At 33.2% G+C, this 27,645-nt stretch overlaps 2 protein-coding genes across 2 annotated transcripts; one reads left to right on the top strand and one right to left on the bottom strand.

The window, feature by feature from the left end:
- Nucleotides 1-12,045: 12,045 nt before the first annotated feature.
- LOC107839423 lies at nucleotides 12,046-20,703 on the top strand. The gene is made up of 4 exons (XM_016682897.2): nucleotides 12,046-12,490; nucleotides 16,473-16,667; nucleotides 17,869-18,050; nucleotides 20,217-20,703. Exons 1-4 carry the CDS (start codon nucleotides 12,199-12,201, stop codon nucleotides 20,526-20,528), a joined length of 981 nt encoding a protein of 326 aa, XP_016538383.1. The 5' UTR covers nucleotides 12,046-12,198; the 3' UTR covers nucleotides 20,529-20,703.
- Nucleotides 20,704-24,020: 3,317 nt separating this feature from the next.
- LOC107839422 (GDP-mannose 3,5-epimerase 1) lies at nucleotides 24,021-27,645 on the bottom strand. Its single transcript, XM_016682896.2, has 7 exons — nucleotides 27,252-27,645; nucleotides 25,933-26,340; nucleotides 25,696-25,789; nucleotides 25,479-25,608; nucleotides 25,252-25,384; nucleotides 24,682-24,889; nucleotides 24,021-24,546 (listed from the first exon to the last, which is right to left on the bottom strand). Exons 2-7 carry the CDS (start codon nucleotides 26,337-26,339, stop codon nucleotides 24,391-24,393), a joined length of 1,128 nt encoding a protein of 375 aa, XP_016538382.1. The 5' UTR covers nucleotide 26,340; nucleotides 27,252-27,645; the 3' UTR covers nucleotides 24,021-24,390.

Here is a 27,645-nt window from a genome sequence, read left to right as displayed (position 1 = left end):
TTTTTGGGTTGTCTAAAACTTAGAGAAGTTTTAAACTCTCCATCTATGTGTTTGTCTAATAAAGAGACAAAGACACATCATCTAACAACTATGTCATATTCTGTCCATATTCTTATACTTTTTTCTTTCTCTTATGGACAATTTAAAAAGAAATAAAACAACCACAAAAGGTCCATCTTTTATCACTATAAACGTACATCCTATGTTACTTTACAAAAAACACAAAAGGTCTTTTTAACACAAAAGATCCAACTTTATGACTATGTATAGAATGTATCAAGAAATAACATCAGTAGTGCATAAATTCATATTGTAACAGACCAACAATCACAAAAAGTAGATACTGAAAAACTATCTAGGTCATGCATGTACCAAAATTAGCATGTCTAGGTCATGCAAGTACCAAAATCAAACCAACAATCAACACTGATAACAAAAATTCGACCTCAATTTCACATAGTGGCAAAATTAGACAAAAAAATAAATCTATAAAAACTCGACCATAAATCGATATTGTAAGACAAATTCTAACTAGATATGCTTCATAACAAAATCAGAACACAAATATTACCACAATCATAACACATTAACAAAAGAGCATCATACGTTACATTTTTATTGAAAAAATCCAAAGTCAAAATTTAATCCTAACAAAATATACCACAATCTAACTAAAATACGAACTCAAAACAGATTAAAAGTCACAAATAACTAACCTTTATGTTTAGATATTGAAGATTAAGGATGAATTTTTTTTTTTTTGAAGAAATCGCAGCTGATCCAAACGTAAAAAGTGATTTAGGATGAATTTGGGTGAAAATTACCACCATCAGTCGACTAACATTTGGCCAAAAGATCACTTAGAATCAACATTTGTTAAAGTTTTTGAATTTGGAAAGTGAAAATCTTCTCCATAATGTTAAAAGTTTTGGTAAAGTAATGTTTATGTTTGCTTATCGTTTTAGGAAATGGGAAAGTGAAGAGTCCAACTCAGTGGACTATGGGTCCCACCGAAATAATTACGTGAGTATTACATGCCCAAGCTTTTGGCTGAAAATATCTGCCACGTAGGCTGTCAAGGGTGTAAATAATACACTTTTATTTAGTTCGGGGGGTAATAGGACCCCCCTGAAGTTGAGGTGTGTCACAGCTTTTCGACTATAGTTCAGGGAGTAACAAGCTATTTTCTCAAAGAATTATATTAAATAATAATTAGTTATTAGTATTATTGACACGTGATTCTTTATGAAAAACATTGTATTTAGAAGGTTGTAATCATGAATATTTTTTTATAAAGTGAACATGAAGATATCTTATTTATCATTGTAGCGCTTTAAGATATTTCTATATGTTGATAATGAATTATGGTTTGTTTTATTTAGTACTTTTTCCGTTTAAAAAAGAATGACATATTTTTTTTAGTCTGTTTAAAAAAGAATGATTCCTTTTTTCTTTTAACAATTTTTTAATCTTAACTTTCCACATGACATATTTAATACCACAAGATTGGAGGGCATTTTAGTATATTTGACTAAGACCACAACATTCAAAGATCTTTTTTTATTTTCTTTAGCTCCGTGTTAAATCAAATTGGGTCATTTTTTTAAAATGGAGGGAGTAACATTGAATGAGAAGTGGCAAAATATTGATAGTTTTAACACATTGTGCTTTTTTTTAATGTCTACTGCAAAATATTAAACTTAAGAAATTTAAATTTATTCAAATAAAACTTCAACTTGTTTGTGTGAATCAAATTCCATATCATAATTTGCAAATCATAATGTCTAAACAAGCTTAAAATATTTTGTATAAGGTCGGGAGGTTATTTTCAATAGAGCCTTAATACGTAAAAAAACAACATGACAAAATATTATGAAGAAAACAATATCTACAATAAAATAATTTTACTTATAAGCTTAAAAGTCATATGTTGGATAAGTTGGGTTGACCAACTTATGACTTTTAATTGACTCGAATTTATAAGCACTTGATTTCTATGCATTTTGGTAAAAGGTATTAGAGGAGATAATAGATGTATCAATTTCATTGTTATTAATCTCAAATTATGATATTAACAATACAATTTTTTTTAATACATGTATTAATATGATACACAATTGTCCTTGAAAGTATACAAAACTAAAGATTATGGAGGATAATTTTGCTAGCAAAACAATTTCTTTTCAAAATCATGTAATGCTTGTTATTTTTAATATATCAACATAAAAGTGAATAAAAAATAATATCATCATCATTATTCTAAACATAACTATATTTATATTACTAATCTCAAAATTATTAAACATATTTTGCCAATTATACTTTAATGTTTACTAGTAAATACTAAATAAAAAAAAATTCTTATACATTAATTTATCAGTTACTATAAACTAGTAAAATTATTCACGCTTCACGCGATTATAAAAAGTATTTTTTAACAATCTCTTTAATAAATTTAGATAAGAATGGAGATAAATTTTTATATGCACATTCAAAACTTAATTATGTATGTTGATGAAATTAAAAATATAAATATTTTTATTAAAAAAATAGAGCTTGGAGAAACTTCATTTTCATGAACGAAAAAAAGAAATATATTTTTTAAAGACATTTTTACTTTTGATTATATGAAAACTACATAGAAAAGTATATGAAAAGCTATTGTAATTAGCATGATATCGGATGACAAGAGAAAGAGGTCTCCTTAAAGATTTAAATTGATTGTCAAACGTGGCTTTAACTCTTGCATGTATTTAGTGAGGTTTTTAAAGTAATTTATTAAATAAGTTATGAATAAAAACTTGAAAAAATATTTCAAAAAATGAAAAAAAAGCCTAAAAAAATGAGATAAAAAATAGGACTGGAGGTCATAGAGAGGTGTCACATCACCTCTTTTATGACAAAAAAATAGTCAAGTTGAAGTTTACTGAATAAAATCTATTTATTTATATATATACAGAGATTAAAGATTGCATTAAATTTTTCAAATGAACACCACATTCAATATATATTAAATTCACAAAAATAAAGTGGAGAAGTAGAGAAAAGAGAATTAAGAGGAATTAGAAAAATAATATTTGAAATGATTTCATTACACATATCAAAATATTTTGTTATTAGTAAAAAAACCTCTCATGTTTGGATTTGTATTTAAATTTTACCTTTTATGTATACATTTTTTAAAATTATTTGTTTCATGTTGAAAAGTTTCTTTCACATTAATTAGATTTTAATTTAAAAGCACTTATATAATTATCCATGATGCAACGTGCATTAATCTTGAGTTAAGATTGTCAACGTAGATTCAACTATTCGTTATAATTTATTTAGTTTTATGATCTTTTGTAAGCAATTTTTATTTTTGTACATCATATTCTTACACATAATTAAGAGATTTGAAAATAAATATATTTTCTTCTCTTTATTTTCTAAGTGACTGAGAAATTTTAATTCCTCTATATGGTTATACAACAACAACAACAACAACAAACCCAGTGTATTCCCACTTAGTGGGGTCTGGGGGGGGTAAGATGTACGCAGTCCATACCTCTACCTCTGATGAAGTAGAAAGGCTGTTTCCGAAAGACCCCCGGCTCAAGTCACGAGATATCACACAAACACATAGTACAGCACAGAAGCAGATGACATAACATAGATACGGCAGCCATAAGGAATATAAAACAGAGTAAAGCAGGAATGCAGGAATATAAAGCAGAGGAAAGCACACAGATTCGTAATAAACATGGAACACGGACCACGGAACATTGAATACGGAATCATAACAGGAATACACCCCCACCAATTACTTCCCTACACTAGCGACCCGAACTGGCCCTAATCCTCTGCCGTAATTCGCATCTTCCAGACCTTCCTATCTAGGGTCATGTCCTCGGTGAGCTGTAACTGTTCCATGTCCCGCCTAATCACCTCACCCCAGTACTTCTTCGGTCTACCCCTACCCCGTCTAAAACCATCCAACGCTAGCCTCTCACACCTACGGACCGGGGCATCCATGCCCCTCCTCTTCACGTGTCCGAACCATCTCAATCGTGCTTCCCGCATCTTACACTCCACTGAAGTCACACCAACCTTCTCCCGGATAGTCTCATTCCGAGCTCTATCCCCTCGGGTCAGTCCACACATCCAGCGCAACATCCGCATTTCTGCCACCTTCATTCTTTGGATGTGGGAGTTCTTAACTGGCCAACACTCCGCTCCATACAGCAAGGCCGGACGGACTAATCGATTTAGTTCTAGGATTATAGATAATGATTTATATTTTTATTCAAGCTATATAGTGATGAGTTTCAAAATTTTCATCTCCATATTAGTTTTACCTATTATTGAAATTGACAAACAAATAAAAATTTAAGCTGATAATTATATACTCGAGCTTGCATTGTGAAAGTGTTTAAAAGTTAATTTGGCTTAGAAGCACTTCAATAATTTAAAACTAATTTTATAATATTAAAAAAATGTAACGGAAAGATTTCTCAAGCATTGCCTGATATAAATCTTTCATTTACATTGTAAGACATGTATTTATAGTATGATGCCATTGTGGTTATAAACAAATTAAGAAACTTAAAGTAAATAAATCAAAACAACGTGAAAAGTAAAAGGGCATTAAAAACTATGAAGACATCCACAATATTCAAGTTTGAAGCAAACATCATAAAGAACAACAACGATCAAATATGCTAACGTATCGACCATGTCGAATGTCTCTTTTTCAACAAATTCATACTCTTTTTGAAGATACGCAAAAAAATTTTATTTATTTTTTGGTAAAAAATATATGAAAGTTTAAAGAATGAAAATTCTAAACAATACATAATGAAAGAAGTTGCCTTAACCTTGATGATGGAGGAAAAAAAATACTCATAATACCTCTATTTATATGACAAAAATATGGAATATCAAAGGATATCATGAATATTACTTAATATAATTTAGGATTTATGATCATCAAAAGTTACGGAAGTAATAGAAATAAAGACCATTAAGTTTGTATATTAAAGAATATGAATAAATGAAATAGTAATTGATATATTCATTTTAATTGTTAAATAAATTAATTGACTCATGAAAAGAATAGAGGAAAAAAAATATCAAAAAAAGGAGAAAAAAGATAAATAAAAATGGAGGTCATAGAGAGGTGTCACATCACCTTATCTATGTTCTTCCTTTATTATTACTAGTTTAATCGCACGTGTTTCACACGTATAGCTTTTGATTATTTAAAATTAGACGATTTTGTCTATTGCGTAAATTTTTAATAAAGTGAAAAAAGTTCAAATCACTTCTTAAAAATCCTTCACACATTAATCTAATAATGTACATATATATTTACCACCAGAAATTTCAAGTGGTCAATGGATCGTCACTTTTGCATTTTTCATGTAGCACATCTTTTCCTTGTTGCTAGAGGCTAAGAGAGACACATCTATTTGAACCATATTTGTAGTACGATTATTTTTTTCTATATTTTAAATCTTTTCTTATTTTTTAAGTTAAATCTTTAGAAAATCTTTGATTACTTAAAACTTTTAAAAATTTGCTATTTTCTTATATCTTTCTTATTCTAAAGCTTTCATATTTATTTCTAGATTTCTCAAATCTTCTTAAAATCAACTTTAGTTGATTTAGAATTCTAAAACTAATGAAAAAAGTATTAATTGTCATTACCTTCGATGACTTCTAATAAGAAAAGATTTTATTATAAATATTTAATTAATTTTTCAACTCTTAAATATTAGAAAAATAGTGAAAAAATGATTTTGTTTAAAACAGAAACTCTTAATGAAGGGTAAAAAGTTCAAACAATATTTCTAAAAGCACACTTTTAATATAGTATGGATTAGAGATTAGAGATTAGAGATTAGAAATAAGCATGGTTAAGTACAGAATTGTCAGTGAATAAGAAAGAATCTCAACATAATCAATCACATATAACTAATCATAACATTACTAATTTTAGCATTACTAATACATCATATTTAGTATTATCCTAATATATATATATATATATATATATATATATATATATATATATACACACTTCTAATGTCTTCTCCAGCAAGGTTAAGATTTAAATAGATAATTACATAGAATGATATGTCCTGATATCAAAGAAAACTTGTGAATGTTGTAAATCTCCAATTTTATTTTATACCTGAACTTAGACTCTCGTGCGTATTCTTTTTTACATAAATAATATTTGATATCCAATTAAACTTTATTGTTATATATTTGAAAAAGAAAGTGTAGTTCTTCTCCTAGAGAGTACATGAAAATCTAAATATTTTAAGCTTTTAATATACATAGTAATTGTAACTTTTTCTTCTGAAAGCAACTTATTCAAATATTTGAAGTTATAAAGCCAATGAAATTAAAAATAGTGATTTTATAATACCATCAGTTAGCATCGGATTAACTTGTCCAAACACATTAAGAAGATTAAAATATATGATTGATCATTTTTTCTTCTCTAGTGTTAAATATTTTCTTCATATACAAATAATTTAATATACTAACATATAGATGTAATTTTGGATAGAAATTAAGTAAATCTTTATTTGTTAGGATTCGACTCGGCTGATTAAACTTAAGTAACAAATAAACAAAATTATATATTAAATATATTAAAGACAAAATATTTCTGAGATAGTGGTATGGACCGCATACACTTACCCTCCCCATATCCCATTTGGTGGGAATATACTGAGTATTTTGTTGTTGTATATTGAAGACAAAACATTAACGAAAACCTTAATTAAATTGTCTATTCTTACTTTTTCTCCTTGCATAAGCAATTTTTATGTTATTGTTTTTGACTCTGTAGTAGCCTTGACCTAGAATCTAATTAAATTCTATCAATTTTAAATAATAATTTATTGTTGTGAATTTTAAGAATATATTAAAATTTTAAAAAATTACCTCAAATTACAAGAAAATTTGTTCCCCAAGAATCTCCTACCAGATTTCTTTTGGTGGTCTATTCAAGTTCAGACCATTTTATAATTTTGATTTGATTAGGATATATTTTTGAAAAACACAGAATCTACTCCTCGTCCCATGAACATTGAATCTCCTCCCAATCACCTAACCACCATGACCTCTTCATAGGTTTTTACTTTACAATCAGAATTTAATTGGCATAGACGAGATAAAAGATATAAGTTGACATCAGTGGCCTCAAACACCAACAACAACTATCAGTTTCACCTTCTTATACATGTAAAAGCTAACTATAGCTGAATAAATGCTGAATAATGGACCTAAAAAGAATCATTCCTGCTAACCTCAGATACTATTGCAACTTAAAATTCATAGACAAATCAAAATAAATCTACAAATTTATGCTATCATAATAAATCTCGAATTAGTCTTTGAACATATACATGATTCAACTTAAGAGACAACATATAGTAATGAATCCAAAATTACAATAAAATAATATGATTAAACCTAACATTTTCACAAGATTCCTCAAAGCCCAACCAAACATTCATCAACTATCCTATAAACCACAACAAAAAATACGATAATTGAGGTATCAACTTGTATTAAGCAAAAAAACAACAGCTAGTAATAAAATAAAGACTACAATAATCTAGATATTAGAACAATTAATCAAACACATATGAAATAATTGTTTTTGCAGCCAATAGAACCACAAAATTGAAGTCCAAACCAAGGCTTATCCATATATATATACCAACAAATTAAATTACAAACATAACTACACCAAATTTAAGTGGTGAAAGAAAGAAAAAAATAAGCCACGCATTAATCAAGTTAAGTAATAATGTAAAAATCAAATTGAAATATCTAATAAAAAATAAAGCAAATCCGTAATTAAAAATCAAAGAATTGAATCTATAATAAATATGAAGAATGTAATCACCTAAAATTTGTAACAGATGCATGATATAATTGGGTCTTCTATTTTTCTTTTCTTAAATATTAAAAAAATAAATCTTCATTGTCAAACTTTATTCGGGAGATTTTTTTTCTTTTAAACAAAGTTTCTTACCTTTTTCAAGTAAAATTTATTTTTCTTTAAAAGAACGTTTGTTACCTTTTTTAACTAGAATTTTATTTTCCTCTTTTTTAATTTAAGTAGTGAAATAGACTTTCCTTTCAGCCTTGTCTTTTCCTTGTTATTTTCTCTTACCATATTTTAGGACTCTTTAATTTTAAATATTATAAATATAATAAATTAATAACTTGAGTAAAATACTAAAAAGATGATTTTGTCTAAAGGATAGACTTTTAATGAGGGTAAAAAGTTCAAATCTGTTATGAAACAATAAAGAACGAGAAGAAGAGTAGAGAGAATTTACTTCTCTTGATGGATGGGAGATCATAAGATTGTGAATACAATGAACAAAACCTCTCTATTTATAGGAGAAATTTACTCCTAGTCTGAGTAAAAGACAGATGCTTTAAATCCTAATAGATATCAAAGTAGATCTTGATAGGCATTCACTATAATGTAAATACATTTAGAACACTCCCCCTTAAATATCTAGATAGCTAATGTGCCTCGTTAAAACCTTACTAGAAAAAACCCAGTAGGAAAAAAAATCTAGTGAAGAAAAGAGAGTACGCATTTCTAACAATATGCATATCAGCTGCCTCATTAAAAACCTTACAAGGAAAACCCAGTGGGACAAAATCTCGTAAGGTAAAAAGAGTACAGTGCGTATTAACTCCCCCTAATGAGAACATCCTTGAACCTTTGCATCTCGATCTTGTGCAATATCTTCTTGAAAGTTGCAATTGGAGAAGATTTGGTGAATAAATCAGTCACATTGTCGGTTGAACGAATCTGTTGCACGTTAATATCATCATTCTTTTGTAGCTCATGTATGTATAAAAGCTTTGGCAAAATGTGCTTCATTCTATCTCCATTTATGAATCCTCCCTTAAGATGTGCTATGTATGCTGAATTATCTCTGTATAAAATTGTGGGTAGATTGTCATAGTTCACACCACATTTTTCTCGAATGAGATGTATCATGGACCTCAACCATACATATTCTCGGCTTGCTTCATGAATAGCTATTATTTTAACATGATTCGATGAAGTGACTACGATAGACTGCTTTGTATATCTCCAAGATATGACAGTACCACCATATATGAACACATAGACTATTTGAGATCGAGCTTTATGCGGTGTATCGTGGACCTCAACCACACACATTGTCGGTTTGCTTCATGAATAGCTATAATCTTGCATAGTTCAATGAGATGGCTATGATAGACTGCTTTGTATATCTCCAAGATATGACAGTATCCCCATATGTGAACATATTGCATGTTTGAGACCGAGATTTATGCGAGTTAGATGAGTACCCAACATCAGCATGACCAGTGAGATCGGTACTACAATCTTTAGAATAAAATAAGCTCATGTATCCTATTCCATTTCGATATCTCCTAGTAGGAGTAGAAATATACTTTGCTAACGTATTAACCGAAAAGACTATAGGCCTTGTAGTATTTGCAAGGTAAATGAGTGCATTAATTGCACTAAGATATGGTACTTCATAACCAATCCAATTCGATACATTTTGAATTTCAGCAAATAATCTATTGCTTTAAAAACTCTTCGAGAGTTCCAATGATTTTCAAGCTATAAACTTATACAATATAAGGATTATAAATAAGTCTCCCATAAACTTTTATATGCTTCAAGCATTTTGAATCTTTAAAGTTTTTCACATAAGTTTTGTCAAGTGACAATATTCAACATTTCATGAGTGACATTTCAAATATCTGGACTGCAAATCAAATAAGTTTTATACTTACCAAGATGCATCATTTCATGTCACTTGATAAATGTTTCTACGTCAGCATACTTAAATAAACGTAGAATTCAGATCCTCGTAATGTTTTACAACATTGCACCAATATCGTATCAAAGATATCATTAATGATATATCATTTTATATCGGTTCATAATGCGACATAACATTTTGAGATCTCATCACTTCATTATTTTCAGGTACCTGAACCTCTCATAAGGTTTCATAAAGTGTTATGTCATAGGCTCTTCAAGAGTACACTGCCTTCTTATTATGATTATTTGCTCCTTGTTTTATTTGGAACCGATTAGTCTACCGTGCTTCATGCATGCATAGACTTTGTCCTTCAAGGGTACAAAATAAGAGCACTTGTAACTTAAATATGAGATGTTTTGCCATTTACTTGAATTATCTTATGAATGAGAATCTTATGATAATTCCTAACATATTTCATAGCTGCTTATAATCTCCCCTTATGTTAGGAAAACTAACATTCATCCTCATCTTCTTTGAAGAATCCATCTTTGTGCATCATGGTATATTCATTAATCGTATACTGCACATCAAAACTATTAGATGAAATAGTTGGTTCATGACCTTGAACCAATTGAAGGGGAAGAAATAATCATAATCTATTGGTCTAATGCATACAAGTGTTATTGTATGCAACATATCATATTTCAGACCAACACATGAAGCTTTGTTCTCATTGGCAATGGTTTAGCTATTTATGAAAGGCATTCAATGCTAAACCATCATCATCAAGATGAATTATCTTGATTACACAATCTGAAAGTTATGCTTTTAACTTAAATTTATTGAGTAAGCAACTTTATGAGTGTCAAACGTAGGTTGACAATGAATATACATGTGCTCATCTTATTGATGCATCTTTTCAACATATCACATGATAGGTGAACGGACCCATATTCACCTTTTATACTTTTCAGATTTTAAGGGATCCAATCCCAAAATTAGTTGGTCCAACCAACGTATCATGAGAATAAATAACATTAAAGTTTATGTAGAATTTTCGAATTCTTCAATATATGTTTAATACTTAATATGCACATCTTTAAGATGTCGCAATCGTTCATGTCAACTTATGAACTTTTATGCTAGTAAACTCCAACTTTACCATGACATGTACTTTTTTCTTTAATAAATTTCAGATTTACTATTACATGAATAAATTTCAGATTTACTACTTTAAAAGTAGATTTCGAAATAACTCTTCTCAGTTATTCTGCCTCATTCGGAGGTGAGTTGTGATATCATCACAATCAAGTGCACGTTTGCATTAATAAGCTTCTCATTCCCCAGGAATGAAATATAATCATGCCTTAAGCGTATCAAATTATGATAGCTACTACAAAAGCAAATTGAGGCATACATATGATTTATTGCTACCACATTCAATTCACGGAATAGAGCATATCAATGGGATATATTTCATGACTTTTCGTCAAATATCCATTATTTTGCCTTAGGCATCATAAATTATCAATACATGCATTGAGATCCAATCTCAACGTCTTATCCATATAAAGACGTCTTAGGCATAAATTGATGGGACTTGAACCCAACATATTATCATCCTTTTGATAATATTATTTTTGAGGAATAAATTTAAAACATAAATGGTTCCAAACCAATTATTTTTCCTCAAATCCAACAATAATTATATTATTAGTAGCAAAAGATAAACAACATAAGAAATTACAATCCTTGAAATCCTTAATATTTATAATCTCACCTTGTTTGACAGAGTCTCGTTAATATTTATAATCTCACCTTGTTTGACAGAGTCTCGTGCTGATAACGTGTTATGAAACAATAAAGTCTCGTGCTGATAACGTGTTATGAAACAATAAAGAAGGAGAAGAAGAGTAGAGAGAATTTTCTTCTTTTGATGGATGAGAGATCATAAGATTGTGAATACAATGAACAAAATCCCTCTATTTATAGGGGAAATTTACTTCTAGTCTGAGTAAAAGATAAATGCTTCAAATCCTAATACATATCAAAGTAGATTTTAATAGACATTCACTATAATGTAAATATATTTATAATAAAATTATTTTTTTCAGATTTTTACACTTTTAATATATTATAGATATAGATATATTGTTTGATTTAGGCAAACACCCTCCTATTTTATGGTGATAAAGTAATCCAATAATGGAAAAATATCTAATTATAACTATGATCAGGGGAGACGTACGCAGAAAAACTGTTGAAACAAAAAGCAAAGAAAACCGTGCACAAGTCAGAAGAATTAAAAGGAAAATTTTCCTCCATTTGCAAAGGTACTTTACGTTACTACGCGTTTTCATTTCGTTTACTCTTCTTCAATACTCTCTCTTTCATCAAAACCAAAATGTCGGACGGAGGATTAACGGTTTTGGACGGAACACAGCTGAAAGCCGTCAACTTATCGTTACCGTCACCGCCCGAAAGCTCTGTCACCGGAGCTGAGCTTCTCGATTTCGCAGAATCTAAAATCTCAGAGTCACTATTCGGATTCTCATTGCCGGATGCTCTCAAGTCCGCCGCTCTCAAACGCATCGGCGTCTCCGATGACGTGGAATTCCGCCGTGAACGGCTCGATCGTGAAAATGCCTCGTCTGTGGTACGGAATTACGTCGATGCCATTGCGAATGAGCTTCAAGGTGAGTGTGTTGACTTGTTCAGAAATAGTCATATATTCTACTAGGGTCGAATTATTGACAATTGATTAAAAGATCAAAATACTGGAGAGAAGAATTAGATATGTATTTTATTTATAAGAATTTTAGGTCATTTTCACTCTAGTCGGAGAAAATAAGAATCTTTAGCAAAAATTATCCTCAACTTCACTGATAAGAAATCACATTAGCTCTGTTTGTGTAATTTAAGTTTTATTGTCAAAGGAGAAGCAATATGTCCGATTTAGTCTAAAAGACCCTAAATTAGTCAAAACTGACTAAATTTTGCAATGTAGCATCTATAATATTTTTTTAATCTTCAAATGGTGATATTGCATTAATTTTGTTAGCTCACTTTAGAAGCAGGTGAGGATTTTGAATTGTCATTCCTGTATTATTGGCCGCAGTGCTCTATGTTTTTGTTCTACTCTGTGTTTTTTACATATGTCAAAATTTGTATTTTTCATTGGAAGTAGAAACGCCTGCATTACTTGTGCCGAGGGCCTTTCGGAAACAGCCTCTCCACCTTTACACGGCAGGCTAAGGTCTTCGTAAACACCAACCTTCCCGGACTCCATTTACGGGATTACACTGGGTATGTTGTTGTTGTTGATTGAAAGTAGAAATGCTAATAAAATGGGTCTATTTGTTTTGCGAACTCCAAAGTAGTGTCTCATTGTTCCATTTTCTTTTCACGTAAGCTTCCCTTACTTTAAAGAGCCAAGAAATTAAAATTTTGGTACTCTTTTCTATTTGATGCTGATACTGTTTCATTTTTCTTTTATTTTGTTTAGTGTATTTTCTTCTTGCTAATGAAAAGAGTGCACCTTTTTATTTGTGCTTAGTAGCATGGGATCAATGTATGCTTCGTAGTAGTGCCTCTTGCCTACCAGTATAATTGTTGTATTTCATTGCTCAGGGGTACAAGTCAAGGTGAAGTGGACATAGATTAGTACATTTGTCTCTGTGGTGAACTAAAGCTACTCCGTACGAAAAATAGAGTAATTGAATTTGTGAACAGTGTTATCAAAGGCACGCTTAAAGAGCGCTGAAGCCCTAAAGCGAGGCTCAAAATGAGTTGAGCACTTCGCTTCGCTTAATGTTGTCATCAATGTTCAAAGGCATACTTTTCCTTGCCAATGAACCTCCTATGAAGAGTCAACACTAAACATTTGATATTTCACTTTATCGTAATTTTTTTTTTTCTATTTCTTTGTTAATATATATATATATATATATATATATATATATATATATATATATATATATATATATGTCATTCATGCTTGCAATTGTTAATCTTGGACGAAACACATATATTTGTATTTTTTTCTTCCTTTGCGCCTTTATTCATTGAAGCCCGTGCTTTATTCGCGTTTTTCCCTTAAAGCCCCAATGGACCTTAGAGCTTCTTTGCACTTTTTTCTTTTGATAAACTGTTTGTGAAACATTTTTTGGCAATCTTAATAGTGAATTTGTGACTAGAAAGTGAAGTATGACGATCTTTGGTTCCACATCAGTAGCTAGTTTCGAGTATGATGGATAAGGAATCTGACAAGAAATGTATTTATGTGATTACACGGAATTGAAACTCAAGTATCATTTTAAAGAGCACAATAATATGAAATTGAAGAGGAGATATAATTGGGTTTGGTTGACCAATTAGATGATCAGATTTTCTTAGATATGAAAATTTTAGGTGATACTAGCAGTTGGATAGCTCTTGCTAAATCATCCTTCATGCTTTATTTTTCGATGAAGTAAGATTTTGTATAGCTGCCATCAAGGAGACACAAAGTTACAAAAGAGATGTTAGCTCCAAAAACAATAGGCCTTAAAGCACAGGGAGCTAAGCAAAAGCAAAAGAGAGCTCTTAAGCCAAACTCACAGAGCCAATGAAATCTACAAAAGAAACTACATCATTTACATGAACATCCTTCGTGCATGTTTTCTGAGGAATGGTTGTGGTGAGGGGCATGGACATTTTGCGTTTTCTCAACTTTGTACTCCCCAAGACCAATGCAAACTATGATTAATTTGCTTATTCTTGTAAGACTTCGGGTTACTCTACTATTCAGTCTTTTGCCTTATTCAGAGTTGCTGCAATATGAAGTCTTACTCTACTCACCAAACCTCGGCCTTAGCAGAGAGTCCTTTTTTGCCTTGTTCAACTCCTTGTTATTTAACGGGGAAAGAAATAATCCTGTATATTGGTATCCAAATGTAAGATGGAGAGAATCTCAAGTTTTATGGAGCTCCTAGGTCAGTATTGGAATGATATGGGCTTTAACAGAGGATTCATGTAATCAACTCCTGCTAGTTTGAGATTAAGATGTAGTTGATTGGTATTTTGCTATTGATGTGTAGTACAAGATGCCTTAGATTTCACTCTTTGATATTCCAAATCTTACTTAAGACAGATTGCTCAGATGTCTTATGTACATAGTTCTAAAAGATTGATTTTGGTGCATCCCAAATTCCAAAAGATGCGCTAAGAATCTAAGACTACCTAAACTTCTAAATGTACTGGAATATAACTTTTCAATTATAAGTTGCACTTTAGAAAGCTGCTTCCTATGGAAATTTTAAGTCAACTGTTAAAAGAACCTAAGTTGTTCTCTTTAAACTAAACATTGCAATTTCTTAATTTTTTTTGGGGGGGGGGGATGAAGTTGAATAAATATGGCAATCTCAGAAAAATGATGAGTCTTGAATGGCCTTGCAATTTATGGAAAATAAACATGCTCAAATGTGGAAGTGGAGTATGTGGAATGTAAGTTTAATGACGTGAGGCGGGAGAATGAGGTAGTAGTGAGGCTAGAAGCACAGGAGGTAGGGAAGAGGGATAAGTTCAAGTATCTCGGGTCCGTGATCCAGAGTAACGGTGAGATTGACGAGGATGTCTCGCACCGTATTGGGGCGGGATGGATGAAGTGGAAACTCGCATCGGGGGTGCTGTGTGATAAGAAGGTGCCGCCCAAGCTTAAAGGCAAATTCTATAGGGTGGTAGTCCATCCGGCCTTGCTGTATGGAGCGGAGTGTTGGCCAGTTAAGAACTCCCACATCCAAAGAATGAAGGTGGCAGAAATGCGGATGTTGCGCTGGATGTGTGGACTGACCCGAGGGGATAGAGCTCGGAATGAGACTATCCGGGAGAAGGTTGGTGTGACTTCAGTGGAGTGTAAGATGCGGGAAGCACGATTGAGATGGTTCGGACACGTGAAGAGGAGGGGCATGGATGCCCCGATCCGTAGGTGTGAGAGGCTAGCGTTGGATGGTTTTAGACGGGGTAGAGGTAGACCGAAGAAGTACTGGGGTGAGGTGATTAGGCGGGACATGGAACAGTTATAGCTCACCGAGGACATGACCCTAGATAGGAAGGTCTGGAAGATGCGAATTACGGCAGAGGATTAGGGCCAGTTCGGGTCGCTAGTGTAGGGAATTAATTGGTGGGGGTGTATTCCTGCTATGATTCCGTATTCAGTGTTTCGTGTTCCGTGTTCCATGTTTATTACGAATCTGTGTGCTTTCCTCTGCTTTATATTCCTGCATTCCTGCTTTACTCTGTTTTATATTCCCTATGGGTGCCGTATCTATGTTATGTCATCTTCTTCTGTGCTGTACTATGTGTTTGTGTGATATCTCGTGACTTGAGCCGGGGGTCTTTCGGAAACAGCCTTTCTACTTCATCAGAGGTAGAGGTATGGACTGCGTACATCTTACCCCCCCCCAGACCCCACTAAGTGGGAATACACTGGGTTTGTTGTTGTTGAAACATGCTCAAATGTAGACTATATGAACTTCATGCTTTTTGAAATTGACTATGTATGTTATTGGTGTCTTTTTGTATGCTTCAACACTGGGCTGTATATTTAAGTGCTATACTTGTCTTTATGTTCATTCGACCAGTGATCCAATTTAATTAGATGAAATGAAAAACATACTGATTTCTTATATGCACGCTCAGATGATCCTATAGTCATTGCAATTTTGGATGGGAAAACTCTTCAAGTGTTTTTGGAAGATGAAGATGACTTTGCCATGTTGGCTGAGAATCTTTTCACAGATTTAGACACAGAAGATAGAGGAAAGATCAAAAGAAATCAAATTTGGGATTCTCTCTCTCACATGGGTGTTGAAATGGGAATTCCTCCTCTTTCAGGTTTGCTCTCCTCCTCCCCAATAAAGAGCATCAAAACACCGTTCATTCTCTAGCATTGCTGAATATTATTAAAGGTTTTCAAATGACTTCATCAAAAAATTAAATGTGCTCAACTAATGAAGCTTTAGTCAAAAAACCTTTTTAGTATTTATCTTCATTTGGCATATATGTTTCAGCATATGCAAAATTCTGCAAATATTATTTCTTAGGAGAAAATGCCGCAGAACCCTCAACATATTGCTTTTGACATTTTGCCCCTCAACTTTTTATTTATATGGAAACTGATGGCTTCTCACTAGTCACTGCTGCTCTCTTATATATCACCCATCACCATAACTGTTACGCGTAGCAGCTTCATGTTCAATACAAGACACCCTTCATTCTGCCGTTGTCCTGTGCACAGAATTCAAGCCTAATCATATAATCCTCTCTTTGGATCTTGCAGTTTCATCTGATTTCAAAATTCTGTTAAGGATACAGGTACCAGGCTTGGAGCTACAATTTAAATGTAAGGGGGTGTTTGGATTGGCTTTTAAAAAGTAGCTTATGAGCTAAAAGTCAAAAGTTATAAGCTGGTATCACCCTACTTTTGGCTTTGGGCTTATTTTAACACTTTTTAGACCTAAAATGAGTGCTTAAAAGCAATTTCCAACTTTTCCAAACACCACCAAAACTAAGAAAGTGCTTAAAAGCCAAAAGCACCTAAAAATAAGTCAATCCAAACACCCACTAAATCATATATCTATCTCCACAGTAGAGATAATTCCATATAATGTAATCGTATATGTATTTTCTTCCTATAATGTATAATTTTACCTTGACGTTTCATAGTGTTTATTGCACTTCACTAAAGATTCAAAGACTTTTAACTGACAAGCATGTGAGCTATATGAGCTGAATAAGAATCTTTCATCTAGATCAGTTTTTTTCTCCTCAGTGTTTGGTTTAAGAATCTAAAATCATGATATTGTTAGTTTTTCTGAAAACTAACAACTGTTTCATAGTCTTTTGAACTATTCCTTTTTGTTCCATCTTATATGTCATTATTCCCTTTTTAGTCTGATCCTAAAAGATTGGAATCCTAGTTTTGGCAGCGGAATACTGTGTAGCTCTATCAAATTTTATTATTATCTTTTTAAAAAAAATCAAACTTTATTGACAGCATATTTCTATGCTGAATTCTAGCTTTTATGTTGAGCAGAGTTTCCTGTACTAAGTGACATTTTAAAGAAGCATGGAGCTGAAGGAGAGGATGAATTGGGGCAAGCCCAATTCGCCCATTTGCTTCAACCTGTGCTTCAGGAGCTGGCTGATGTTCTTGCTGAGAAGCCTGTGGTTGTGTTGCAGAAAATCAAGATCAATAATGGTTCCAAATTAAGAAAGGTAACTACTCGTCTCTTTTTCTTTTTACCTCAATATATGTTGAAGTAAGAACAGCTGCATTCATTGTGATCCATGCACATTTTGTTAACATGGCACTTCATATCCTCTTTATGTCTTCCTGATCAGCATTATTAATGTTCAAATAGCTTCGTGAGTAAGATGAAGGTAAAGTAATTGACTTACCTTTGGTAAATTTAAACTTGTGGAGTAATTTTTCTTTTGAACAAGGTAAATTTGTATTCATCTGCATTAAGGATATGCTGGAGATCTCCAAAAACTGTGATAGTTTTTGCTACTTACAAGGATCCTCAGAAATCCACTAGTTTTACATCTTCATCTATACATGACTGTTTACACCAAAAATACAAGGAAGCAATAAAACTATCTTTAGCCTTCTGAATGCTATTAATTCTGTCTTCAAAGCATCTCCCATTTCTCTCCGGCGATATTGTCCACCACAAGCAAGGGGGAATTATGCTCCACCACTTCCTTTGACTCTTGGTATCCCCTCTCCTCGTCCAACAGCTTAACAAATCTGCTGTGTGTTCAGGCATTAACCACTTCATTCTTGCTTTGTTAAAGACCAGAGACTATAGTTGTGCAGTGAACTTACAGTGGAGAAACAGTGGTTGTTTGTCTCTTTTTTCACAGCACAAAAAACATCTGGAAGCTATGTGAAACTTCCTTTTTTGGAGCACCTCATGAGTAAGACAAGCTCTCCTAACAACCAGCCAAGAGAAATATTTAACTTTTGTTTGTGCCAAACTCCTCCATACTTGTTTCCGAGGCCCTGGTCTGAACTGTGTCATACCTTCTGCTTCCTTTTTGCAACATCTTCTTACTGAGAACTGTCCATCACTTTCATGCTTCCAGATGATCTTATCCGATTCTGTACTACTGAAGCCCTCTAACAGCTTAATCAATTCCACAAAGCTACTCACTTCCCAGTTATTTAAATGTCTTAATGTGATATCCCACCCTTGAAGAGACCAACTTTCAGCTAGTGTAATGGAAGGGCTAGAACATATGCTGAATAAATCAGGGTATGTGTGCCTCAGGGTCTCTTGACCAATCCATAGATCTTCCCAAAACAGAATTTTGGTGCCATTGCCTACCCTGTAGGCTTATATTCTCGCAAGGCTTATGCCAGAAATTTCTGATAGATCTACAAACAGATGTCCCATGTGTGGTAGTGACAGTATTAGTCATCCAGTGATCTATCTGACCATGCTCACAACCACTTCCTTCTATAGAGCCTCGTGTTCCCCATTAAATCTCCATAGCCATTTCATTAATAAGGATCTGTTGTGCCTTCTGAGGTCCCTGATACCAAGACCCCCCTGGAGCTTATCCATCTGAACCTCTTCTCAGTCCACCAAATGATAGCCTTTACCCTCCTTCTTGCTGTTATCCCACAAGATGTCTCTCCTTAGTTTGTCAAGCCCATAAGCCACTTTGACAGGAAGTAGAAAGAGGGACATGACATAAGTTGGGCAGGAGTCCAACACACTGTTGATCAGAGTAACCTTGCCACCTAGTGATAAGTACTGGGCCTTCCAACTTGCTAATCTCTTTTCAGTCTTCTATACTATGCCATCCCAGATTCTTAGTTCCTTGCCTCTGTTTCCCAGGGGCATTCTCAAGTATCTTGTTGGCAGATTATCAGCTCTACAACCCAATATGTTAGCCAAAACCTGAATCTGATTAACAGTTTTTATGGGAAAAATTCTGCTTTTCCCCCAGCTGACCTTCCGTCCTGAAACTGCTTCAAAAACAATCAAGACGACCGTGACAAAACTATTCTGATCAGCCTTTGCCTCACAAAAGATCGTCATCAGCGTACAGTAGTTGACAGACTTCCATCTCTTCACCTGTTCTATCACTAACTCTCAACCCCTTGACCCAGTTATTGCTAGTTGCTTTCGTGATCATGTCGATACAAGGTTTGTGTTTTCCAACAGCTAGATATCTCTATATGAAAAATAAAAGTCAAACATAGACAAAAAGATATGTACAAGAGAGGTAACAATAGTTCCTTTGAGCTAAGCTAGATTTCTCAGCAGTTAGGTTGAATAGTGGGCATTACCAGTGCGGACTTTCCATAATCCCAGTGGATATTTCTTCTCCCTGTTTCTTCTAATCTGTTCAACTGGTCATGATATGCAGATTTTGGCCGATGAAAAGCAACTTAGTGAGACAGTAGAGAAGTTAATGCAGGAAGAGAAAGACAGTCTAAGTACAAAAGATGTCATTCGGCATTATCTTGAGAAAAATGGAGCATCATTGGGCTTGCCACCTCTGAAGAATGATGAAGTGGTGATTCTTCTATATGATGTTGTATTAGGTGAAACAGAAAATGGAAACACTGATGCAAAGACATCTGAGAAGGACGAATTCTTGGGTTCTCTGAAGGAGATTCTTGAGAAGTTTGCTGCTCAACTTGAAGTTAACCCAACATTTCATGATCTTGAGAATTGAAGGTACATTGATGCGCCATCAAATACACCCTCTCAATATAAGTTATTTCAGAAAAGGTCACAAACTCATCCCATGAAATTTATCTTAGATTTTGACACATAATATTATATTAAATTTCTTCTATTTAATGTGTTCCTATATAATTTCAAAGGATGGAGCAAGTTTCTGGAGTCCATATATTGATTAACTGTCAATATAATTATCAAAACTACCTTTTTGGTGGAGAATGAAAAAGAGTTTTTCATGACTCGAACACCATACGAGGAGTCGACAATAAGACCACCACATTGGAGAAAAATGTTCTTAACCAATTTGTTCACGTGATAAATTGCAATGTTCCAACTTAGACGTAGCGCATGGAACATCTGCTTCAATAAAGATCCCTAAGGCTTTCTATTTTCACCTACCTGTACCGACACACTCCAAAAAGATTATTTTTTTTCTTTTAGTTATATGATATTAGCTCAACTAATTTATTTATTTGAAATCACTTTTTTCTATGATTTCTTTACTTTCAAACTCTAATCAAAGGCTGTGTCTTAAAAATAATCTCGTCTATCTTATCACTAGGGCAAATTAATTAAGGGTGACAAAAATTTTTCAAAATTAAATAAGAGCGACACAAGTCTTAAATATTGAGTAGAGGTGATAATTTTAAGACTAGTGTTAATAAAGATTTTTATCTCATATTTACACAAAGATTCCTACACCATCATCACCACTCTTCCCCCACCGTTTTTGTTGCCGCCCGCCGTCGCCACCTCCTCTTCCTCAACTATCACTATCACTGCCATTGCCACATCTTCTAGATTCACCATTATTTCCTTCCTCTACATAACTATCGTCTATTTTTCTTCTTTCTCCTCTACCACCGTCGCTATCAACACCACATTTGTTATCTTCTCATTTGGCGTCACCACCAGCATCACCACCTCCATTTTTACCATAAATATCACTTTTTCGTGGGCTCCTTCTCCAATCAGATCTTTTTTCAAAAATTAAGTATCAAAGTTGTTGCAGCAACTTCGATAATTGTTGTAATACAACAATTAATAGTAGTTGTTGCAGCAACTACCGTAGTTGTTGAAACAACTCTCATAGTTGCTGAATTTGCTAAATTATTTCTTCATTTATTTTTAAAAGAAATTAAAAAAAAAATTTCAAAACTTTTTAATTTTTTTTTTTTTTTTAAATAATCCATGAAAATTAAAAAAAAAGGAACGAAATGAAAAGAGAAAGAAAAAGAAGAAGAGAAGATGGAAGAATAGGAAAATCTAGAAAGACAGAAAAAAATAAGAAGAAGATGGGAGAAAGAACAAGAAGAAGAAAGATTGAAAGATAAGAAAAGAGGGGAACCTAAAATTTGAAATTTGGAGTTGGGGGACTTTTTAAAAAGTTAAAAAATTTTCAAAAATTACACTTTACACCTTAATTAACTTAATCACAATTTAAATAAAACTTTAATCAAAATTATCATCATTTTTAATTTAAAGATTTTTTTATGGCGTCCCACTTAATTTTCTCTTATCACTTCACGTGGGATCTCCAAAAGATAATTTCAATCCTCATGTCACGTTTTGTCACTTTTGATAATCTTCCCTAAGGAAAAAGTGATGAGCAAATCTGAAAAATATGACCCACACGTGATAAGATAGTACTCCCTTCCTCCGTTTTATAATAAATGAATTATTAAATTTTGACATAAAAATTAAGAAAAAAACATTAAAAACATAAATTTAACACAACTTTCTATTTTTATCTCAAAAAAAAGAAAAAGTTGACCTTGTAATACCTTTTTAAAAGTTAATTGGTTGTCAAATCATAAAGGTAAATTTGAAAAAAAATTCAATGATTCACTTATTTTGAAACACCAATAAATATCCAACAATTCACTTATTCTGAAACGGAGAGAGTCTCGTACTTGGCATATGTTTTAGGATCTCAATAATTGGCAGCTGGGACCCATTTTGCCATGTGCAACTTGTGTTTGTTGTTTATTCGTTCTTTTTGGGTATCTACCCAAGTCATTTTTTCACACTGGTTGCAAATAATTGTGTTTGAAGTTACAAAATCAGTGTGTGTTTGTCAAATTTAGATTAAAAATTTCAACTTTACCATGGAAAAAAGTTGTAGTTGAAGAGTGGTTTGAACTGCAACAATTGAGTGATTGTTGGAAAAGACTTTGCTTTGGGTTGCAAGAATTGCAATCGGAGTTGAATTTGAGATACTGTTTCAGTGGAATTTGGAGCTAAATTAAATATTATCAGGATAGATCGTGATTTTATATTGTTGGAAACCACCTATTATCTTCTATTCACTGTGATATATCTTAGGTCCTACATAATATTACATGCATTCACTTTTACAAAATGGCAATATTCCGGAGGAGTTATGGGTTCATCTGAGTTCAAAAATTTTAGCTCAGACCCACCCAGCTATATATTAAATTGAATGTATTGTGGTAATTTCAAACTCAGAGATACCGCGTAATGATCAATGAGATGAGTCATGAGGTCTCATTAGCGGAGGCAAAAACATCAGATGATTTCCTTTATGGACAAAGTGTAAAGCAGTAAATACTAGATAGTACCATATAAAATTAGTCGTGGTACATTATTAAAAAGATTTGAATATCAAATCTACAATATTCGTATCCTGGATCTGCCTCAGAATATTACCAATGTATAAGGTTCCTCACAATTAAATTTGTCCATTCTTCTTGTAGATATTTTTTTTGCCTCATTCTTTTCACACACATGGACCAACCACAGAGAATATCCAACCAAAAAAGTAAATTCATGTGGCTGCTTCTATTGGTAGGTATTAAATCATCCCTTCAGCCACTTCACTTGTTCTACTTGATGAATCATTTGGCTATTGAGACACTGAAAAAGTGAATTAGAAAAATAGGACTAGTTTGAAAAAGTGCATGAATTGTGACCTGTGGAAAATTATGATCCATATATGATACTACTATACAAGGACCCCTCAAGAAATAAGGAACGTTATCATGTAATAATTGTGATAACCAAGACAAATCTGTAGCTCCCTTTCTATGTTGCAACTTGGAACATGATCAAGATAACAAAAAAATTAATAATTTTGCGTTTATTACTTTCAAAAATTAAATAGAGTTACTTAAAGTTCCTTTACGGAAGGTTTTTGGATTGTGGTAACTGCATTACTCATATTGGGGGTCAATTGGTTGTGGTCCCATTACAAATTCTTTCGACAATTACTTGACTTGACATGAAATTTAAAAATGAGTTAAAACAAGTCAAAAACACATGTGGTTCTAAACAATTTTTAGTAAGGATAAAATAAAGGATTTAAAGTTAAATTATTATTCCGTAAACATAGAAAAGTGAGTTCTTTTTGGGACTGCTTGAGAAAAATATCATGCATAAATTGGGATAGAGGGAGCAGTAGTAATTTCAAAACTTCTGTCCAGGCAGCAACAGTATCCTAAGCAAATTATCAGTGTCCTTGCTATACTTCTAACAAGAAATTTGCATTGAAATATCACATATATCTGATAACCTTATCCAGGTTAAAGTTTTGATTACATGACCAACAGCATAACAGCAAGATCCTGAACTAGGTAAAAAGAGAGGGAGGATCCACTGCCAGTTATTCAATTCTCATATAGATCTTCTCGAACAACTGATAAATATAGCCGACGCATTAAACTATACCCTCAACAAGGCTGAGGGGGTTTAGATTACATCGACATGTTCAAATCCAAGAAAAGCCAACAATTATCAGAATGTAACACGTTCTTCTACGATGCCATATGACATAATGTAGCAAATACTATAGCAGGGATTGGCTTCCAATTGAAACGGTAACAGAAGGGATGGACTTATTCCTTGCCATCAGCAGCACGAAGGGAACCAAGCTCAACTGGAGCTTGGGTGCCTACCACCTTGGAGGATCCATAGGTTGCTGTGTCAACTCCTTGAGATTTCTCTTTCTCGATCTGCTCCTTGATCCAGAAGTAAGTAATTCTCAGACCATCCTGTATTAGGAGAGTGACCATTAGTTTATACATGGCACAGTACATTGTTTTTCCGAATGCAAATGATAACGTCACTTCAGATGGAGTAAATCTGGAAGGATTTCATCATATCATCAGTAAAGAGCTTAAAGGTACCTTCAATTTCATTGTCGGAGCCCAACCAAGCTTCTCTTTTATCAGCATATTGTCTGAGTTGCGACCACGGACACCTTCTGGGCCAGGAATGTGGTGGACGGGAAGCTTCTTGTCCTCAAAGCTGAGAACCATCTCAGCCATCTCATTCATACTGACCATCTCATCACTTCCAATGTTCACTGGCTCCCGGAAGTCAGATTTTGTCAATCTAAATAAAGAGTAAAACATAAACGTCACTTGAATTCCGGACTTGAAAGAGGAAATAAATAAAACAAGCTATTTAGACAAACCAAAACTGATTCAGCTATAATAGACTAGCAAAATTTATTATATTTCCTCCAAAGTAGAAAGTATGATCCCCTTGACAAATTCGATCTTATCAGCAAACACGTTCGAAAAGAGACAAGTTCACTATAAGGGGGTCGCCTCTCACAATTGAATCCAGTCAAAGCATATACAATCTCAAATCATGACTTCTCTAATAATACAGAGTAAGTGGCTATTTATGGTTACTAATTCTTGATAGATCGCTTTAATTGCATAAAGAAATGAAGATTTGTCTGTGCTCACCTGAGAACTCCTTCAACACACTCATCAATGAAGGTGAATGAACGTGTTTGAAGTCCGTCTCCCCACATTTCAAACTTATCAGTTGCGGTTTGGGCTTTTCTACAAAAAGCGGCAGGGGCTTTTTCCCTTCCACCTGAGATGCACAAAACGTTAAGAAAATGACTTGCGTAATCCATATAAAGACAGAATATGAATTTGTTTGGTCAGCAGCGACTTTCAATAATTACCTTTCCAAGTTCCAAAAGGTCCATAGATATTATGGAACCTTCCAATGCGACATTCAATTCCAAAATCCTTGTTATAATGTTTGCACAATTCTTCAGTGGCAAGCTTCTCCAAGCCGTAAGCATCTTGAGGCTAGAACCCATGCCGAGGAAAAGTTAGAAACCGTTACTATTTACAAAAATGGCAGCATAAAGAAAAATCTATTTTTAGGAAACAAACCTCTGCAGGCCAAGCATCAGCTTCTTTCAGGCTGACATTTGTTTCAAGTTGTTTGAACTCGGGATAAATGCAAGCGCTAGATGCATAGAAGAACCTGAATAATAATACCATGGTAAGACACCAAATGAATGTATGGAACTAAATTAACAAATATATACATATGGCAATGCAGCACGAACAAATTACACCGGAATTACTAAAATTAGAAGACAAAAAACACCAAACAAAGATACAGACCTTTTGATACCGTTAATCCTAGCAGCTTCCATCATGTTGAAACTGATCATAGTGTTGTTATAGAAAATAACTGAGTGGTTGGACTGAATGAAACCCATGCCACCCATATCAGCAGCGAGGTTGAAGACGTGGTCAACTCCTTTTGTTACCTTCAAGCAATTAGCCATAACCCTAAGATCCACAAGATGAAACTCATGACAGAACATATCCTCCGTCATGTGCTCATTCTTCTTCCAATCGGAAGCAATTATGTAGTGGCCCTCGCTCTTCAAACGACGAGCAATATGGGAAGCGATAAATCCTCCAGCCCCAGTAATGGAAATACGGAGCTTCTCAGATGGCCAGTAAGGCTCCCTCTCAAGATTCTCATAAGTGTAAGAACCATAGTCAATACCAGAGCTTCCCATTCTGAGAAAAACTACAATCAAGTTAAATGATGTTTCACTAGAAAAAAAAACACTAACTAGTTAATTAACTCACTAGGAGCAGGCTATATTCACAATTGTTAACATTCTAATGTTGAATTATCAACCATGTGTTTCTTCTCAATTCTATGCACCAACAAATTTGAGTATAAAAAGAGGAACTTACGGACTACAGTGACATAAACAGAAACACCCATGGGTGAAGCCACGTAGGGGTGAGGGGGTTCATCCAAAAATTACATTGTTTATACATGGTTAAAATTATCTTTTTACATATATACAGAAGGTGTTAAACCCCTTCACTTCTTCATGTGTTTACTTTTTCATATCTTAAACCACTCAGTGAAAATCCTGATTCCGCCACTGACACACACAACCTTTACTCCATATAACAAGACTTGATTAAGCAAAAAAAAGAGATCTTTCACAAGTGAGAGCATTAAAACAACTGATAATATTTCTGTACTTTGCAAACTACAGTACTTAATAAGTTCCAAGACATTCAAAAATACATATTCATAAGAGAACTAAGAACAATTAATACTCAATTAACATTCCTTATCTCTTTTTTTTTTTTTTATTCATTTCATAGTGGCAACAAAAATATGAATGAACATTTCTTCACCATAACATCCCACAAAATAAAAGGTGAGATTTGACTCCTCACCAACACCTTCCCACCCCACACCAAAAGAGAAACAAATATACAAAAAGTGGTCAAACAAATACTAATTCAAAGCTCAAAAGATTGAAATTTTTTTCAAGAAACACAAACCCCACATACAAAAAAGCATCAAAATTTACAAATCAAAAGGCAGTTTCAAGATTTACAAACAAAAAAAAATAGAGCAAAACACAAAGGAGGGAGGGAGAGTTTATTAAGCCTTTGTTTACCTGTAAAAGTTTGAAGGAGGAAAAGAGGGAGGCAATGGGCAGAGTTGAATGGTTGAGAGAAACAATTGTGATTACAAGAATTTGGCTATAAATCTCTATATATAGACAAGGAGAACGTGCAGTGATGTCAGTAGACACAAACCATACCACTAGTTTATTTATTTTTCCCCACCCAATTCACAAAAGACCACATTAAGATAGCCTTTTTTTATTATCTTTTTAAAGACAAAAAAAAGAAAAAATTAATAACGTGCACCGGATGAGATTGTTCCTGATAAATCAAACATTTCATATTTGAGTAATGGATATGAAAAAAATTATTATAGAAAGTGTTGCCTTGAATGGGTTGTATTTAGCGCCAATCTAAATTTGGCAAGCTCTGATAACGAGATAA

The sequence above is a fragment of the Capsicum annuum genome, chromosome 8 (genome assembly GCF_002878395.1).
Source record: "Capsicum annuum cultivar UCD-10X-F1 chromosome 8, UCD10Xv1.1, whole genome shotgun sequence".
In the NCBI taxonomy this organism is placed as follows: domain Eukaryota; kingdom Viridiplantae; phylum Streptophyta; class Magnoliopsida; order Solanales; family Solanaceae; genus Capsicum; species Capsicum annuum.
This window is presented reverse-complemented; position numbering and strand designations above follow the sequence as displayed.